We start from the raw sequence: 21,155 nt of genomic DNA on the forward strand, positions 1-21,155 counted from the left end.
AGGTGTTGTAGCCTTGCTTTGTAAGGAAGGTGCTCTAGGCCCCTGATAATCTTGGTTGCCCTCTTCTGCACCTTTTCCAGTTCTACTATGTCCTTCTTAAGATATGGTGACCAGAATTGTATGCTGTACTCCAAATGAGGCCTCCTCATAGTTTTTTTTTTAAAATAAGGACATTATAATATTAAAAATTTTATTTTCAATCCCCTTCCTAATGATTCCAAGCATAGAATTGGCCTTTTCCACAGCTGTCGCACATTAAGACGACACTTTCAACGAGCTGTCCACCACGACCCCAAGATCCCGCTCCTGGTCAATCACTGACAGATCCCATCAGTGCATATGTGAAGTTGGGGTTTTTTGCCCCAATATGCATCACTTTACACATGATAACATTGAACCAGATATGCAATCCTGTTGCCCACTCCCCAGATTGGAGCGATCCTTTTGGAGCTCTTCACAACCTTTTTTGTGAGGAGCTCCAAAGATGTTTTCCACATCTTTGTACAAGATGTTGTACATCTTGTTACAAAGATGTGGAAAACATCTTTGGAGCTCCTCACAAAAGAGGTTGTGAAGATGTTGTACATCTTGTTAGTCTATTCATTTTTGTTATTACAAGTTTAATTCATTTTGTTACTCATTTGTTAATATTGTTGTTTTATTTTGTTACTCATTCATGCAGGTTTCTTTCATTTAATTACTCACATTGATTTTTGTGAAGTTTTAACCCTCTCACTTTTACAGTGGTTGCCACTGCTTGTGGCAGTGATGTGCAGTGGATGTGAACTGTGTAGCCCTCTTGGTGGCCTCTATTTCATTTTACCATATTATCCTAGAGGGGGCATCAGTCAGGGGTATTACAGGGAGGAAAATGGTAGCCCCCCAATGGAAACCATGTTTTTGAATGGCTGCCATCATATCTTGCCCTAGTGCTCAAGATCCAGAGTTGTGTTGAGCTTTGTGGGAAAATAAAATGGCAGTCACTGCAAAAACATGGTGCTCCCAATGTAGCTGCCATTTCCTTTTGCAATGCCTTGGACTGATGCTGTGTTCAGAGCATTGTGGGAAATAAAATGGCAGCCACCACTGTCAACTTGCAAAGCAAGCACCCCATTCCAAAATGCAAAACAAGTAAGAAATGGGGTTCTAAAAATGAATCCTATTAATATTAACTCATTGTATTCCTGTTCATTTCAGAATGAATGGAAAATGAACCAAATAGCCTCATTTTTCATTTTGAAAACAAATGCACAGCCCTAGCGGCCACTGAATGTGAATCAAAAGATAATGGAAGGAATTATACAATCCAGAAAGATTTGTCATTGTTTTCTTTATATGTCCCTCTCAGTTTCCCATGAGATGAGCAACTATTGTAATCAGCTGCAATATGTGCGGGGTGATCTGCAAAGAGCTAAAGAGCATAATCCAGATGCAGCACTCTCGCAATCTAACCTTAGGAAAAGGAAACAATTAAGTAATTCACATGCCAATTCTAAATGTAATATTATTAGTAGTATTTATTATCCAGAGCAGATGCCACAGGGCTTCAGCCTATTCCTAACCAGAATAAATTACAACCGAAGGGCCATATTTGCTGTGTATGTGTTAAATTAAGCCTTTTGATATGCAGACAGTGGTTTCTCCAATATGCACTGTTTGCAGTAGAAATGCAGAAATTATGTTCAAAACATCCGCAAAACAACAACAGGAACAACCCCTCTAGCATGACTCCCATGCGTGCTAAAACCTTTAGCAGTTTTTACCAGTACATAGAGGTGACCATGTACAAGCCAATGCCACTTACAGAATTGTGTGTCAACCTTTGGCTTGGCATTGGTGGCGGGTTTTGAGTGTTCACTGGGGCACACTATGCATGCATAGTTCTAAACATGCTGTCACCCTGCACATGACTAACTCTGAAAGAGATGAGGTTCTCCTATGGCTGGGCAACTTCCATTTGAGTGATCTTGAGAAGAGTCAAGTGATATTAAAAATCTGAACCTTAATATTTCTGAATTGTGTATAATGAGGGTTATATTATTTCTCAACTGTTTGGCAGGCTGGAGAGATTAATTTTTCAAAGGCTGTGAAATGCTCTCTTATTAACGTCATAAAGTGATTAAAGGGGATGCTGCACAAAACTGCACTGTATTCAGAAGTCCACATTGAACTGGTCCAGGGCTGCATCTCAACATGTTAATGTCTGGGGAGCTGTATGCAGAATGTCATTTCATGGAAATACTATAATCTCCTGTTGACTTTGGCTGACCCATGCTGTTTCTTCTCAGGAGAAGAAACACTGGTGGGGAATTACAGCAGCCAAGTTAGATGCAGCTGTATGAAACACTAAAATGATGTGCATGGAGACAACTGTATGGACATTCCCCACCAATTATAGCAGTTGTCACCCCAGGTCAGTTTTATTTAAGCTGTCATTGATTTTTGTAGGTATGCATAAAAGTATTCTAAGATCAGCCTGTCTTGAGAAGAACTCAAACATGCCTGCATTCTACAAACCACTTTTCTACAGTAGCATCTTGTTCTGTAATTTACCATAAAGCATCTGGGAAATTCATTGATGGCTCCGCACTGCCCCACCATCTCTACCTTCTCCCAGGTTCATTCATTCTTACATCTAGCCCTTAACTTATGGACTTTTCATAGATGTTCCCTTAGATGTACAGCAAACATAAGTTTTCATTTTTAAAAAATTGGCAATGCTTTATTTAAGGTAAATCTACACATATCAATTTTATGCCACTTTAAAAGTCATGTTTTCCTTTGAAGAATTTTGGGAGTTGTGTGGTAAAATATGCGGAATGTTTTCTTTTTGCACATTCCTTAGCTCCTCCAACCAGTCCATGTCTGCAGTTCACATGCACCTCTAGTTTTGGTCCTCCTTTGCCAACAACATATAGTTGTAGAAATTGCAGAGTCACCTCAGATAGGACAGCATGGTTCTCTCTCCATTCCCTTCCCCCAGGGCCAGTTGTGTAAGTTCATTATGCATGGGAAGTTCACGGGTTATCCCTTTCACGAAGAGCAATCACTTGAAGGGCAGGGGGACTATGCTCGCCAGCCATGCATTCTATGCTGATGCCCCTGGTGGTGGCTTTGCCCATAGGCATCTCTGCATTCAGTGGCTGACATCTAAATTACTCCTCAGTAGTCTTACTAAAATTAAGTAGTCCTTTAGACCACAACCCCGAGTAGTTTATTCAGTAAGTTAGTCAGTGTCTTTCAGATAAGGCCAGGGCTGAATGTAAGGAGGCTTTTCAGAGAATGCCCAGGGTTCTCTATCACATGGAAGAAGCAACCACCACCACCCCACACACACTCAGTGCTACTCTTCTCAAACAAATGCTGAATGTGGGGTTACCCAATGGCATGGCCATGGGGTGCACCAGTGCAAGGGATATGGCTAGCAGGCACTGTCCCACTCACCCTCTCACATGATTTTTCTTATATAAATTCATGGAGGAAAAGTCTATCAATGGCTACTAGTCTGAGGGCTATAGCCACCTCCAGCATACTACCTGCATTACCAGAAGCCCTGTGGGCCACTGTGTGAGATAGGATGCTGGTCTAGATAGGCTTGGGCCTGATCCAGCAGGGCTGTTCTTACATTCTCTTCATGGAAGGGATAATAACTGAGTAGGGCTAATGACATGCATTTTCTCTTCCTCCTCCCTGCAAGAACGGTGGTGACAACATCTTGTCATACATTTATTTAGAACGCATCATGGAGAAGGGGGAAATTAGATGCTATTCTTTGCAGCAAAGTTGCTTGTGTTCTGTCCAGTTCCATCCAAATGCTCTATTTGAAGTTTATCTTGAATATTCATCGCAGGCACAGCTTTCCAGATCAGAAGCCTTCATCAATCAGCGTCTCTAATCGCAGAATTCCCTGCAGCTATGTTTCTGATATAACTGCATCTATTATGTGTTAGCTTGTGTGTGCTGCAGTCGGTTTTCCACCCATTTGAGTGTCGCAGTTGTCAAAGGGAAACAAGTTCAGCAAGCAATAAGCTCTTCTTCTGATCACCAGCTTGATCTATCCTGTATATCAAGTTAGTAGTAGTCATAGTAGAGATAGCTGATGTTATGCTAGCTCAGATAATAAGAGATGGCAACAGAGTATGTCAGGTTTCAAGTTACAGTGAACTCAATCAAACAGAATGAAAAAGCAGCTATTTCTCACAGAGAGAGCAAACACAATTATTTAAAACTGAAAAAGGTCTGAAGTGGTGAAAAATATGTTATAGGCTATCATTTTTGCTGTCTACATAGCTAAGACTGATCGGCTTTTACATTGTGCTAAGCTGAGAAGAATTCCATGCAATTTAAACGTTTGCATGCGATTATACCAGATTTTGGCCAAATATATGTTATTATCTATTTTGCATCTAAGCAATCATGTTATACCCACCATTCTGGTGGCAGGATAAGTGGGTGAGAATATTTTATAAAAATCAAGTTTAAAGGCTAAAACTTGGGATCCCACTGCACTCTGTGAATTTCAATCCTGACAAATGCCACAATTCCCCACATACATACTTGCACTCTTTGTGACAGTGTGTATGGCAGCTGGTAAATTCTGCTGCAACAGTCATTTGAGTGTTCTACCTTTCTGCCTATAATGGCAAATCATCAACCAAATTGTTCAACAAGCTTTTTTTGAATGTGAGAATCTGGGATTGAATTCAGTGTTGAATTTATTTCTCTTCTCAAGGCAATTTTCACACATGCAACTACAAATAATTGCTTACTGAAGCTGTTTATTTAATTATTTAGCACACTGACTGGAGGCCAGGTGGTACATAAGCAGGTCAGACAATCCAGTTTCGCATGGAAAAGCATGCTTCTGGAGTGCTGCTGCTGTGCAATTGCACTGCTTCTTCCCCTTGCCTTCTTTTTGTGCAGACCCTTGCATTGCAAAAGCATACAGGTGTCTAAAGGCAACATGTCTGTTGGGGATTTTCAGAAGCATCCATTTTCCTGTCAAACATGGTACAGCATTTTATGAACATAAATGGTACTTTATCAGCACAAGGGATTTGTGTGTATGTGTGAATTTTCTGAAATCTTTAAAAGACAGAGTACTTCTATGCTGTGAATATTAATGTCGAGTTTAAAGTCTCCAGTTTAAAGTGTCCAGGGATCGTGTCTTCTGCCAGTTACAAATGAAATTTCAAAATGACTACTCTGTTCCTGAACTTGTGCTTGTACAAGTGACCTTTTGTCTCAGGATCCACTTTCAGATGGAGATATATATATATATATATATATGCTTCCTTATTAGCAACATCAGCCAGCTTCTTCAGTTATTCAGTTGTAATGTTTCTACTGAGGCAAGCTGGGTCATGAATTAGATTTTACTAGGTAAAGTTAGTGATGCTTATCCTATCAGCTAATGATTGTATGATACCACATCAGAGTTCCCCCTTTTGTCTTCTTTATCCCTTCCTCAGGCACTTTCTTCACCTTACCTGTTACAAGACGTGTAATAACTTTACTCTTCTCATTGAGAATGTTCACTGTAACATTCCGAGCAGATTGGAAGTACAGAGGGTTGCCCTACAATAAGAGCACAAGAGAAAATGAATGAGACGGGCACATTGCTTCCCACTAGAAAATGCACCGTGCTCTCACAAAACCCTGAAGGACATATGTGCCCACTTCCGTGCGCCTATTGGGGTGAAATACTTCTGTGGATCCAACTGACCACTAAATAAAGTGCTTGAAATATTAGAAACCTGCTTGAGACTCCTACACGGACCTTATATGTCTAACATGACCAAGGGTATGCCATGTCTGAGTGGTGAAAGGGTCATATGGATTTGTCTCCATGTGGTAAAACTTTTATTTTTATAGGGCTGGGTAATTTATGACTGCTTGATACATGGTGTAGTAAACAGCAACCTGAGCACAATGAGATGAATTATACAACTTTCCTACACTAAACTTAAAACATATTGTGAAAAGCGATGTTTGATCAGATAAGACCATAGTCTATTGCATGAAATAAATATAAGCGGATTCTACACTGGCCTAGTTTAGGCAGCCAATTAAAATAACTAGCACTAGGTTCTCCTTTGCATTACTTCCCGCTAATAAAAGGTAGATTTGTGCCAAGGAATTGCTGAATGTTGTCATCATTGTCAGTGAGTATCTATAGTAATTTAATACTGTCTCAGTCTGAATTATTTTTTACTCTACCATGGAAAGCTTGATTATTAAGCTTTCAAGACTCCCTTTTTCCTAGGCCAGAACTGTGGTGGCATAAGAAGTATTATAAATGATCAGGTGCTAACATTAGGTGAATGTTAACTATTTATTTAAAAACACTATGTTTAACGTCAATGGTTCGGAAGAAAAAAACCTTAGGCTTCCAGAACAATCAGAAAATAAAATTATGAAAACACAGTGGCTAATACATCCAGACTAACATGAGTGATTTTCATCTATCACCCCTTCCTGCTGAAACTGAGGGAAGGGGAGATCAACAAAAATCTTCCTTTCCTGAAGCACACCTGTGCTGTTGCCACACCAGTGCTTCATTAGCCTGGATGTTAGAACAGGCTAATGTTATAGGTCTTGATTACTCCTTGGATTGATTGTATCCAGTATGTGGATCAAATTTAATTCCAATATCTCACATATAATTGTTATCACATTGAAGACAGACAGACAGACTGACAAAACAACAATAATGGGAATGGGTGAATTAAATAAAGGTATCCTACTGTATGGATTAAAACATAAAAATAAAATCTCTTGATTATTTAACTCAAAAGATGTTTGGGCCTAACTTCTTAATGTCACCCATGTGATGCTGGCACACATATACTAAGGACATGCAAATGACCATAGGGGCTTGTGGGTGGGGCTGGATGGCAGGGAGGCAGGCTCCGCACACAAACCCCCTCCCCAGTTTGCTCTGCTGCTTGCCACAGCAAGTGTCAGGGCAGGGAGCCAGAGGAGGAAGTCCTCCGGCATCCCTCAATGCATTGCAACAGGAGTGTGGTGCATTGAGGGATCTTCCCTCAACTGGGCATTCTTGCTGCCCAGCTTTGTAGGCACACAAACCCACCACTGGTGTTAAGGGCACACTTGCACATTTAACCCTGGCTAAAGACCGGGGTTAAACATTGGGTTAGGTGGAGCGAGAGTGCTGGGATTGGGAGCTGTCCCAGCGTACCACAGAAGCAGCCTAACCCAGGCTGGGCTGCCCTAGCCTGGGTTCGCCTGCTCGTGAGAACAGCCTCACTGTATTGCAATAAATTATTGCTTAGGGCAGCAATTTATGGTATTGCATGGTGTGTGGTGGTGGTGGTGAGGAGAAATGGCCTGATCCAGCACCTTCTCTGTTAATTAAGATGCAAATGGATGCTGTGCAAATGGCAGAGCACCTAATGGTCCCCCCACCCCATCATTCATGAACTACCTAGTTGTGAAGCATGTTGTGTGCACTGCAGCATGTGAGTGTCTCTGTGAGAAGGCCTTCAAATAGCCATTCCAGTACAGTTTTTACATTTTTAATGAACACATGCTTGTAAGAAGAAACCTTACCATGCATCTTGTAGTACTGTGTCATCACAGAACACAAACCAGTTTTTCCTTTTCAAAAGAACAAATTTCAGAATCTAAAAAAGATATTTAATCTTTCCTTGCCACTACTTGACCTGATGTCATGCCACTGGCTCAATTCATTTTGAACTACATTTTTAGCAGAAAATAATGGTGTTTTGTCCACAAGACTGAAGGATTTGTATTTCCAAGTTCCTTATGTGAGACAAAAGTACAAATGCAGTCTGAATAAGGGGGATGTCACGAACACCAGATTTCAAAATAAATTAATAAAGTAGGAAGAGGGGAGAGTATCCCCAAATCATGCTTTAATGCAATCAGTTGTCTCACTGCACCCTAGAAATTGATATCAGAGTGTATTTGATCCAAAGCTTTGTTTTGGAGCAAAGCCCTCTCATGTGAGCCACCCCTCACTGCTCAGAATGGCACTGCTTTTTCTAGAAATGTGCAGTTAAGGAACTAATCCCTACATCTCAACATTCGGTCACTCAATAATACTTCACTCAGGACACACTAGGCTCATTCACACAACCCAAACTGGGTCAGAGGAGCTCCCAGCCAGGGCAGGAGAGGTGTGCACACTCCTGATTCGCCGCCATGTGAACTCAAAAAGCAAGGGCCAATGGTGGGTAGAGGGTTGAGTGGGTAGAATGTTGGACCAGGACCGGGGAGACCAGAGTTCAAATCCCCATTCAGCAATGAAACTCACTGGGTGACTCTGGGCCAGTCATGTATCTCTCAGCCTAACCTAACTTACAGGGTTGTTGTGAGGATAAACATAACCATGTACCACCGCTCTGGGCTCCTTGGAGGAAGCACGGGATAGAAATGTAAAAATAAATAAATAAGGTGAGAAGGGGGAGGGTGATCATGTGGGAGTTGGGTAGGATGGCTTTGTGTCCACCATCGGTAAAATGCTGGGGACAGAACATGGAAGGACATGCCCATCCTACCCAGCTGCTCCCATCTCCCCACATGATCACCTTCCTACCTCGCTTTTTGAGTTAACACAATAGCAGATCAGGAGTGCACATGGCTCGCCTGCCCTGGCTGGTGGCTCCTCTGACTGGGGCTGTGTGAACAAACGTACTGCTATAGCACCCTATATGACACAATCTGCCTTATTTATTTTGGGGTGCACACAAATCAGTGCTTTATTTACAGATGTATTTACAGGCAGTCATAAAGGGCACCCAATATGTGGGTATTTAGTGCCAAGGAAAGCGTTGGCTCCGATGTACTGCTATGAACGTTCAAAGGCTTTCCATTGCATCCATGTATTATTTGGGGTGGCCCAAGTTATTTCAGGGTACATATAACCATTCCTTTTCCAGTCACTTATTCAGATTGCAACTATACATTTGAACCATGTAAGGGACTTAGAATTGCAAACAAGGAACTAAGAACCAACGTCAGTCTCGGATAACAAACTGGGGATTATCTTTGGCCTCATGTTCAATTTCAACTTGTTCTAATTCAGATGGATTCACAGCATAGAACATCCCTGTCAGTAGATGTCAGCTGCACCCTTTCACACACTTACCCAGTCAGTGAGAAATCTTGTACAGCTTTGCTTTAGGCCTGATAACCTTTGATATTATTTATCTCACTCTTCTGCAATAAAAGGGTTCTCTGCTTAAAGCCAAAGCTCTACTTGAAAACCATGTGACTCTCTACCACTAAAACCACTTAAGCTTCTTGACCTGCACTACTTGTCTATTTTTAATTAACTGGGCCTTTTTTAGAAAGGTCAGCAGACTTGTAGTCTCTATTACTCTGGGCTATACAAGGGGGTAGGCTTCAGTTTTTTATTAGTGATTTGCATGAAATGAGATGATACTCTCTAAAAATAACATTAGAGAAGCAAAGGGGTTCCCACCCACAGAGGAGCCAGAGTACGTTTTAAAAACACTTAATTGATGACCCTTCTTCAGAACCTAATTCAAAGACTGAGACCTTTGCTTCTGGTGGTTTTCTGGGAACCACATTTGTCTGGTGGAAGTGCTGTTGTTGTATTAGTCTGGTAGGGGAGAATTAAAGTACTGTCTACTCAAATTTCCTTAATTCATTTTATTAAGGACTAATACATGACTAATAAAATGGACCGTGGTTTTAAATTGCTTTAAGGTTTTCATTTTTAATCTGTTTTATGTTGTAAACCGCCTAGAGACAAATGTTTGGGGCAGTCTACAAAAGTGAAAAAATAAAATGAAAATATTTTTTTAAAAAGCTATAAAGCAGCATTTATTTTTTTCTCAGAGGTACAAAAACACTTCATCTTCTGATATGCAGTCTTTTAAATCCATTTCTAATGCATTCTGCTGAAAGAAATCAGGGTTTTTCTCTCTCTCTCATAAAACGGTAACAAGTGGTATATGTTCTCATCTTCCCTGATCTTAACACAAAATAAACCATGGAATGGGAAAACAAAATGGTATATGTATTTTAATAGTATTTGATGTTGATATGATATCACGCTCACTAGGGAACAGTAAAAAAATCAATCAATGCAGCAGCATCACCCAAATAAAGGCAATGATCTGTGTCTTGGTGTTGCAGCATATGTGAGGATCTGACACACAAGCCAGTCTGGCAGCCCTGCATATAAAAGCTAGATCTGGAATTTCAAAAGCAAGTGACCATTCCAATCCTAAATACACTGCATGAAGATAAGGGTCCATTAAAATGTGCAAAAAAATCTTCTCCATCTGATGCATTTTGACTGTCAAGGAATGAATTCACATTTATACATTAAAATGTGACCAGGTTCTTCCCAAGGAAAGGCTGCAACATTATCGTGTAATTGTTCTCCACATTCCCCAACCCAGTAATACTATGCAATTTGCTCCTAGATTTTGAAAGGGGTACTTTTTTTTTTGTTAAAAGTACTTCTTGTCCATATTGTATGACTTCATTACAAAAGATGATTATGTGTTGTAGCTTCCATAGCTTTGGAAAAGGTTTGATAAATCAATGTAGGCCTAACAATAGCTATTGGGGCTATTCACATAACCACTCGTGTGGGTGGTGGGGCGGGGAGGCAAGGTTCAACCTAACTTCCTTCATAGGATCATTTGCAGTCCCTGCAGTGCACAATCTGTGCTCCCACACGACTTGTTATCCCAGCCTCCGAGGGGACTGGTGCTCTAGGCGCCTGTCTGTGTGTCAGCACGATCTACAAGCCGCTCAGGCTTACACACAATCTCAGCAGCCACATTAAGGGTGTGTTTGCGCCCTTAAACTCGGCTAAGAGCCAGGCTTCGGTGCTGGGTTTGGTGCTGTGGGGCGTCCGGGATCCGCATGGATCCTGGCAGTTCCCACGGGCAGCCAAGCAGTGTTTTCTCTAATTTTAGAGAGATCTAAAATTAACTGTGCAGAGACATCAAAAAACATGTGAGTGCACGGATGTGTACACACCTTACAGGGAACACTGTAGCCAAGCCCAGTTCATGATAGCTAAATGGTACCACTTTCACGGTGATGTGTCTCTGAATACCAGTTTTTCAGGAAACAAACAATGGGGACACATATCTATTGCCTTATGCCCTGCCGGTCAATTTTCTGGAGGCAGCTGTCTGACCACTTTTGGAAAAAAGATGCTGAACTGGATGAAACCTTGGTCTGATTCGGCAGGGCTCTTATATAATCTGTATGCTTATATCAAAAATAAATAAAATTATGCTGGAATTCTAATCCCTGTAATATTTGCTGTTACCTTGCTATTTACACCAATAAAGCAAATATACCATTTCTTATGTTGTTGTCATGTCATCATCACCTATATAAGTTTTCAGCATCTGTTTTTAACACCTTAGCAACATCTGAGAGTTTGCAAACACTCCATGGATTTTCATCAATTCTCCTTCCTACGTACAACCAAATATATCATGGACAGCTATTAGCTAGTCCAGCAGTAATACAGAGCTGATGTTTGCAATTGGGAGAAAAGAATCATGGTTTTATTAAAAGTATATTGAAAACTAATTATGGTGATCTGAAGACCCAGCAATACCTTCAGACCATTGTGGTTCTGAAAATGAAATGCATTCAGCAATTTAGTCCAGTTATTTAATAATAACTAATAGCATTTTTCTTAAATTAGAAATGGTGCTAATGTTAATTATTGTTGTCATTATTATTATTTTCATTCATGCAAGAACTTTCTGTGGAAATTAAAATGTTTTGGGACCCATAAAGACAGATAAAAGGAATGAGGACTGGCAAAACACACAACTTTAATCTATAAAATGACTCAGCAATTTGTACAGCATTTCCAAACCTTCCTCTGCTCAAATAGCCCCCAGGTGACCTTAGAGCATGTCCCCAAACTACCATTTCTTTAAGATTAGTGACCCATATTGAGAATGTTCCTAAATTATAAAATGTGGCAGTACAGAAATGGTTATTTTTCACAGCGGTAGAAAGATAACCATTTATCAGATTATTATTTTTTCTGAATATTATCAAAGATTCTTGCGTTCAAAAAATTGGGTATAACTTCTGTATCTTCCATGTTACTACTATGGAAGCTACTGTGCAATAGCTATGTTCCACAGCACAATTCTTAGTTATACAGAAATGTTCTCCATTCCAATAGCTTAGGACAGATAATATCAAAACAAAACTAAATGACTGAAATACAATATCCCCCTAGATTATGGTAAGGTGATTCACACAACCAAAGCTTAGCTAGCTTGGGGAGGGCTATGGGGAGGGGAAAGCAGGAGCTGCCCTGCCTCCCTGCACATGATGTACACTGCTCTCGGGCTTACTAGCACTGTGCACCCACAACCTCAGTGTGCAGTGGCTCTGAGAGTGGTGGGAGCAGGGGCATCTGTATCTCTCTTGCCCTCTTCCCACCGTACCTGCCTCAGCTTGAATTTGAGCTGCGCAATTTGGTCATTCCCATAGCTGAGCTGTGTTGGGACTGTCCTGTCCTGTATCATTCAGGTTAAAGTTGGTGCCGGGTGAGAAGAGAGAAAGAGAGACAGAGAAGTTGGGCAAGGTGGTAAGGGGGATGAGCTGCAGCCTGTTCTGTTCCCACCTGCCCTGCCCTCTGATCCCTCAGCCCTGGTGGCTCTGGCAGCCACTGCTTCCTGTATGACACATTCACACAGATTGGCCGACTATGCCAACATAGACTAGCTCTAAGAGCTCGGCTGACATCAGGATTCAGATCCATTCCCAAATCATAAACTGACATCTGTTTCACTAGAAACTATTGGAAACTTCTCTAGAAGAACTGAAACCATATCTTCTTTGATCCTTATTCCACCTCTTCATCAAGATTTCCCACAGTGGCTTTGTAACAATACTAATGTTCCTGGCTGTGTACCTGCATTGTTCCATATATTCAATTCATTATGTGTGATGCATGCTATAGGAAATAGTATTTGAAAGGTGCAGTAAATCTGTCAATACAGTATAGTCTGTTTCCTAACTAATAAGCAAGCTACCCAGTAGAATGTGAGATTTTTGCAAAAAAGTATTGACTGATGGCTCAATACATGGTGAAACTAATCATAGCCCCTTCCGGTGCCTTCTGCTAGCTTAGCTCAAAGCAAATGTTAAAAGTTTCCAAATCCAAGATGATTCCGGTGAAAACTCAGACTGGCACTTTTCTTGTACAGTGCAATCACAGCCTGTCCTTTTCAAAGACTTTAGATATTTATATAGGTTTCCCTGAATTAATCTAAGGAAGTTTGAAGAAGGGAAGTGGACACTACCAGGAAATGTTGTTGATTTTTAAAAGTTAATTTAACAATACCACCTTAGAGTCAATAATTTTGCAGGTTGGAGGAAGAAAAAAGGTCAATTTAAATTAGATTCAATGAATTCCAAGAATCAGAACAGCAGGAGTTGTTTTTAAAACTGAAGTGGCTTGAGAGAGGCAGTTCTGCTTCTTCCACATGTATAGAAATAATGTGAAAAATGCAAGCACTGAAGTGTTCTTTGACACATACCCAGTCAGACATAGATTAGCTGCAGCACAATTCTTTAATCATTTGGAATGGTAGTACACTCCATCCTGAAGGTTTCTGGCAAGAAACACCATGTTAAAATCATTATATCTATCTTAAATTAAAAATAAAAGCTTAATGTTATTGTAAAGTTGCATTTCTACCCATGCTATAATAGGACAGAGCTCCCATGCTGTGGGTTTTGCTGTGGGATTGTGAAACCATTTGGGTACAAAAAGGATTTGTATCCGAATCTGGCTGATTTGGGTGATTTGTAGACAAAACATATCACCCCTGTCCTCAATTGCCCAGATTTGGGTACCAAAAAATCACCGCAGATTCAGACCTGAAAAATTCGTAGATTCGTACCTTGATTTTGTGGCCAAACTGGGTTTTGTTGTTTCTGAGGTGTTCTTCTGAGAGTAGATTCTCTGGTAGGAATGAGAGTGGATTCAACTCTCATTTCCTACCTGAGAATCTACTCTCAGAAGAACATCTCAGAAACAACAAAACCCAATGCCTCGTTGGCTTGTTGTTTTGGGGGTTGTTGTTGTTATTATTATTATACATTTATATCCCGCTCTTCCTCCAAGGAGCCCAGAGCGGTGTACTACATACTTGAGTTTCTCTTTCACAACAACCCTGTGAAGTAGGTTAGGCTGAGAGAGAAGTGACTGGCCCAGAGTCACCCAGCTAGTTTCATGGCTGAATGGGGATTTGAATTCGGGTCTCCCCGGTCCTAGTCCAGCACTCTAACCACTACACCACACTGGCTCCCTATGTGCACTACACCACCACTCGCTCTGGGCCACCGTGGAGCCCTCCAGTGGAGTTATGGGGCTGCTGAAATTCCCCATTATTCCCTATGGGGAAACACTTAAAGACACTCAAACTTCAGAAATTCGTTAAATTCACCCCTTTCACCATCCTAACTGGTCCCCCACCCCTGAAGAGGTGTTGTGGGTCCACCCAGTACATTCTGGCCAATCTTTTTTTCTCTTTAAAACCCACTGTCCATCTGGATTATGTAGCTTGATCAGTTAGGGATATTTGTTTATAGAGTAGCTTTGAAGGGACAGTTATCATGTTTCATCCCTGAGCTGGACTTTGCCCTCCCTAGCTTAATGGATGTGGCTCTGGGTTGGTAGAACTGATAATACAAATAATGAGGTAAATCTGGTCTTGGAAAGGGTCACACTCCCTCTGAAAGACAAAGTCCGCAGCTTGGGGGTGCTTCTGGACCCAACACTGTCCTTGTGTCAGCAATCTGGCCACCCGGAAGGGAAGTCCAGGGAAAAAGTCCACAATACAAACTGGGCTGCAGAGGTGAAACACGGCTTGGAATAGTTCTCTATATCTGGCTTGGGCTGAAAGCTGTCGACACGAGGGTTGGCGAATGTTGTCTTCCAGTGGCTAACAGAAAGCTGTTGATGTGCTTTATAGTCCAAGCTGATAACTCTCAGCTGGCAGGGATTCAAGGCTTATCAGCCCTCTGCAAGAGGCGTTTACTCCTCCTGATAGTTTCCAGCTGTGCTCTTCGCCTTGTGACACATCTTTGCTGTGGAATCAGTGGGAGTTGCCTGCACAGATCATCTTCTAGTCTGTCCGTCGCTGTCTCTGCTGCCTCAGACTGCTGTGCCTGCTCTGAAACATCAGCCGGAACTTGTATGAACCTGTTTGTCATTCTATTCCTCGAACGCCGAACAGGTTCAGAAGCCCTGTGTTTGAATCAGTTTGAATGTGGGGGTGGGGGCTCCTTTAAGGCATGGGGAGGGTAGTCTTACCTCCCCAGCCTTGCTTCACCTTCCAGCGCTGCTGTAAAAACTGCTGGCGTGGGTCGGCTGTATTTCTTCTTGCTGCCCCAGTCAGCATAATACCAGAAGCGGTGGGTGCGCGGACGTGTGTGTGATGCACCCATACACCACTTCCAGCCCAAGCATACACAGAGTCAGGTGCATAGAGTGCCCGACTCACAAGGAAATCCCAATGCACTGTGCTGCTCACATGGTGCATTTTGGGATTCCCGGAGGCCGAAATTTGTTTTCTAAGCCTCCTGGGATCCACGCTGCCAGGAACAGTGCAGATTGTGTGGGCGAGTGAGCAACTCATCTCAAGCATTGGCTGGGATCATTGTGGGGGGTGGGTAGGTACGCTTTTGCCTTCCCCCTGTGCCCTCCCTGCCCGCGGTCTTTATGCTTACTGAAAGGTGTAACAAAAAGCCTCCCAACACTCCTGTCCATCCTGCTAGAAAAATGTTTCTATATTTTCCCATCATATAGTCAATATTGAATCTTAATTCAACACACAAGAATAATATAGTTTTTCCTATAAAGGAATGTCATTGCCTAAACAGAATCCTGACATTAAATCAGTCTTCATTGTGATGAAAATGCATTAGAGTAATGTTTCTTGAAAACATTTTTGTTTATTTGCTTATCCTCCTCTGTTCTTGACTTTGACCTTCAAAGCATTCAGACATAATGTTCATGTAACTAAACCTCTTTTCTTTGCAAAACTTATAGCTTGACAGTATAAGCTTTCAAAGAAGAATGAGCACACTCTGTGAATTGAATTGATAATGATGGCATATTAAAACAAACACAGTGCCGTGCTCCACTACATGCTATCTTCATTTGTAAAGATGATTGCTTTTAAAAAGGAGGCAATGGGTTTTTGCACTGAGGTAAACTATTCCTCAGTATTTTTCTTTCAGTAAACAAACCACTTTCAGGAAGGATGAATACAAGTAATGTAAGAGCGATCAGTGAGGATTTGATACCCACTCAGATCTGCAAACAATGTTTTCATCTCCAAATCCCTGTGACCTTTTCTCAGAATGGAATCTGTAATGGGCAGCCTCAGCCTGCAATGCTGTAGCATCATTATTTTCACATACTTCCAATTTTAAAAAATATCCACATACATGCAATCATCTCTTCCTCTAGATAGCAATCAAATCTATAGTTTCAGAAGTACACCTGATCCACAATTTGGATTGGATTTCAGATTAGTCGGCTCATGCCTGCTCAGCAATTCTTTAAAAAGCGGTGCCCATTGAGAATGGTTACATGTTCCTCACCCATGTGAAGTTAATTTATGGGGGAGAGGATTCTCCTTGACTTTGGTTGTGGATTTGGGTGTATAATACCTTTACATATTGTAAGATATGCTTGAAAATATGATGGCAATATGGAAGGTCCTCTCTTTCCGCAGGGTTTACGCTCCTGAATACTACCATGAATACCAAAACCACAGTAATGGAAACCTTGCACCTATGCAAATCTTGAGGTTAGGTTTCTCAGTGCTAAAAAGCACCCAAAAGGGGATGACTGCAAGATCAAGAAGAGTACAGCACATTACCTTGAACCCTCCAGCTAATCAAAACTCCCCAATCCTCTGAATTCCACCTAAAAAAATTCACAGAAAAATCCTCCAAATTCCAGGGGGAAAGTCCCATCATGGCTTCATGCTGCCTTCAACCTGGAAATGCCACAGGAAATGTCACCAGAAATGTGAAACGTGCATGCAGGAACCATTAATGGCAAAAAATGAATAAAATGCCCCTGCAATTCCACAAAAACACAACCCAACATGGCTTCACAGTGTTTCCAATACTGTCTCCAAGCTGGAAAAACCAAGTGTGAAACATGCTCAGGAATCTCAAATAGCCAAAAATTAAAATCATTTGAAGAGGTCCAGTTACAGTTGCCACCAGCTCGTTTGGTGGTGACTTGGGACTGGCCCCTCTCTGTGGATGCCCCAGGGCTTTAGAATATGCTCCCTGTCGACATAAGAGCATCTGCATCTCTGATTGATTTCAGAAAGACCCTCAGGACACACCTGTTTTCTCAGGCTTTTATCTGAAATTAATTTTAAGCTGTATAATTGTTTTTGTCCTATGAAACTGTTTTAACTTTTTTATTCTGTGAAATGTTTTAATTTGTTTTTACTGTTTTATGTTGTTTTAAATTGTATACACCACCTAGAGCGATACATATCAGGCAGAATATAAATATGATAGATGAATAGATGGAATGATGGATAGATAGAAATCACCCCTGCAATAAGGGAAACCGGGTATGTATAGTCCAACTGCAAGTAGCCAAAATCACAATGGGACAATCTGTGGAAAATGAGGGTCTCCTCTTTACTTTTATACTAGTAGGTCATACTCTTTGTTAAACTCTTTGCTTCCTTTTTACATCTTTTCACACTGAATTTTCACACTGATTTAACATATTTTCTGACATATTAAAACATCAAAAGCCATTTTGTCCTTTGGATTATTCAAGGACAGGAAGCATGGCTCCTGTGTTGTTTTGCACACTCACCACCACAGTGGGACTCCAGTCCTTACTTCACCAACATTTTATGCTGGAACAATATCAAAAATGGCAAGCTAATAATCAACTATCACATTGTGTCTATTCAGAAGACACCTTGAAGCCGCAGCTGTTTATGTCAGTCCTACTCTCACCACAATTAAACTTCAGTGACATCAGATCAACCACACAAAGCTCTAATGTGATTGCTGGGAAAGACCTCACGAAGTTCAACAGAGCTCGAGCCTCAGAAGCACAGAAAACCAAATGCACAGTAATTACCAATTCTCCCTTGGAATGAACAATATACACAAGGCTCATTTAACAACTCTCAGTGACAAGGTAAAATGTCAGTCCACACTGAAAGTTCTGGACAGGTGCATAATGAAGCAATCACATGACTATGTCACTGCCAGCCCAAATTTCCTCACCCTATACATCTTACTTTCAAGGTCATGAGAATAAGTACTTAGACTCCATCTGATTGGCTGCTTGGTTGTCATAGCCATCCTTCGGTGCAAGCTTTTCACACAACCCTGTAATTATCATATTTTTTTTAAAAAAAGATAAGTATTTTATTATTTATTATAAGTATTTTATAAGTATTTTATTTAGGATAATTTATTTTCCAGTCATTCCTGCCTCACTGTGACCGGAAGCTGTGTGTGCTGGCCATTCTGAAACAATTACAAGGTTGGCTTTCTTTGCTCTGCTAGCAAGAATTTTGGAGAGGAAAATGGATTAGTACAACTCTGATTGGCTTTAATAGAATTTCCTTTGGTTCCTTCTTCACAGAAAGGCAACTGCTCACTAGTAGCAGGAAAAAGGATGACAAAACATTAGTATAGAAACCAACATGCTATAGGAAGTTAGGGCTACGTGGATTAGTTCAGGTAAAGCTAGAACTGAGCCAAATGAAGTATTGGATCCAAATGTTTGAGTTGGCTCTAAAAATAGACTGTCCCCTTGCCACTGATAGCCATTGTGTTTACTGACACTTTCTTAGTACCTTCCAGGCCTTACTTTGTCATCACTTTCATGCTCATTGGCCACCTGTCACCATTTAAAATGTATTGCCCATGCAAATGTACATTATGTTCTAAGTGGTAACTACACATACTTGAACATAATGTTGATAATTGTGTGTGTAGTCTGCTTAAACAGCAGTACCTTGAGAAGGTGAGTGTCATGCTAAAGTCCAGGAGTCCCTGGTGAAGAATCAATGGGAAGTGGACAGGAATACTCACAGGGACAAAGAACAGGACAAAAGGGACATATGTTAGGTTAGTGGCATAGGAGGAGAAGCAAAGAGCTTTCTCCAGCAATTAACATCTAAATCCCCAGCTTGCAAACTCTGTTTGAACACAGCCAGGAGAACAGGTGTAAACAGAAGCATAGACAGAATAATAATAGGGACTGCACAAGAGTTTGATTTGTTGAAGCAATCCAACAAGTGTAACTCTGCTGAAGAAAGCAATTCAGCTAATTCTAGATAACAACATGTGGTGCCAAGGATGAAAGGAAAGTTCTCATAGCTTTTAAAAAAATCTATTACTAACATAATTTGATGGAATGTCCAAATGCACAAGAATGGGGTGAGGGGAGAAATGGACAGCTATAAACACACAGGTAGATACAAATCAGATCTACAAGGATGCTCACAGAAGAACAATCTGAATAATTAAAATAGATATTGCAATGAAATTCTCAAGACAAAAGCAAAAGCTAATAATGACAAGGGAACACACAACAGAAGCAGAAACAGAAGGGTCAATATTTTTCCTTCACATAAGATTGGCTGGAGATTCTTACAATTTATGTAAGCAATCCTGTAATGTGTAGCACAGCTTGCTTATTTCAGCCCTTTTAACTAAATTTGCTGCCAAAGGCTTTGGTTATAATTTCCTCTGGGTCCTCATGTTCTATGTTGCTTATCATAATATGGGCTGTTATGAGTGTTTAGGAGTGGAAAATTCTGCTTCAGTACAAGAGACTGAATTATATTATTAGATCCAGAAGCAAAATCTAAAAGGCGACAATTCTACAATTCTGTGGTGATGAACCACAGAAAAAAAAACATGGCCTAAAGATTCAACAGTTGAAATCAGAAGCAAGGAATTGTATTTTTCACATAGAATAGACAACCAATATTGCATATTAAGAATGAAGCAGTCCACAGCTTCTTCATAGACATAGGATATATCCATACCATCCAAAATTTTCACTGTTGAAAATAGGGACATGCCTGTGAACAAGAGTGGCAAGTGCCAGGCGACTACAACCATGGATATTGTCCATCATGGCTTAAAATCTGCCCCTGCCTGTGAATGTGTAGGAGCTCTGGCTAAGCAACCTGCAATGTGTGGTGTACAATTCTGACTACAAGCCTGTCAAAAATACGAAGCAAGTAACAAAATACACCCAGAGCACATTATTCCAGATTACCAAAGCAGATTACCCACTACTCCTGGTTGTAGTAGCTAAAGTTTTTATCCCAGCACACAAGAACAAGATTAGGTTGTGGTCCAATTTACACAACACATGAGGTGATAAACTTGTGTTTGGATTGCACCGCTTCAGGCTACAGGTGAGGGCTCACAAGATGGAAGGAGTCTTTGCTTGTGCAGCAGTGCCGTCTATTTTAGAAGATTTATGAGCTCTGCCAGAGTCTTGTACAATTTTCTCTGAAAACTTGGCTTTTTTGACTTGTTTAATTGTTTTCTTAGGTTGTTTCCTCCCCATTACTGCCAATCTGCAATCTGATAATACTCTTTCCAAACCCTCCTTGCGTCCCTTACAAAAACCACAAGTTTGAGAGGGCTTGTCTTAAAAGGGTCCTTCAATGATATAAACATCCAGAAAAGGGAAAGAGAGTAAATTAGTAAATTAGAAAGTTAAAAGGCAAAAAAAACTAAAGGAAAAAACCTACAGAATGGAGGAGCTCAAAAAAGCATGATCTGCTACCATCAAAGCTAAGCTCCTCCCCTTCCACAAGATGGAATGCGCTCTCTCTCTCTCTCTCTCTCTCTCTCTCTCTCTCTCTCTCACTCACTCTCTCTCTTACACACACATATATTCTGACTGGCATGTCAGGGAGAAGGCCAGTCACAAACTTGCAGCCTGAAGAGCATTCCAGACACAGAGACTGTTCTCACAAGCAGCCAAGCCTGGGCTTCGCTGACTGTGAGAACTGCTGGGTGCTGCGGTGCCAAACCCAGCACCAAAGCCCAGCTCTTAGTCAAGGTTAAGTGCATGGGATTGTGTGCCAGCATGAGCTACTGAC

General features: G+C 41.0%; 1 protein-coding gene across 6 annotated transcripts in view; it reads right to left on the reverse strand.

The window, feature by feature from the left end:
• Positions 1-21,155, reverse strand: part of SGCD (sarcoglycan delta) — a 620,371-nt gene that overhangs the window by 135,756 nt on the left and 463,460 nt on the right. For all 6 annotated transcript variants that reach the window (XM_053298220.1, XM_053298224.1, XM_053298221.1 and 3 more), the window contains one exon: positions 5,490-5,577. In XM_053298220.1, the coding sequence (XP_053154195.1) occupies positions 5,490-5,577 (88 nt within the window). The remainder of the gene's footprint in view (positions 1-5,489; positions 5,578-21,155) is intronic.

The sequence above is a fragment of the Hemicordylus capensis genome, chromosome 2, assembly GCF_027244095.1.
Source record: "Hemicordylus capensis ecotype Gifberg chromosome 2, rHemCap1.1.pri, whole genome shotgun sequence".
Lineage (NCBI taxonomy): Eukaryota > Metazoa > Chordata > Lepidosauria > Squamata > Cordylidae > Hemicordylus > Hemicordylus capensis.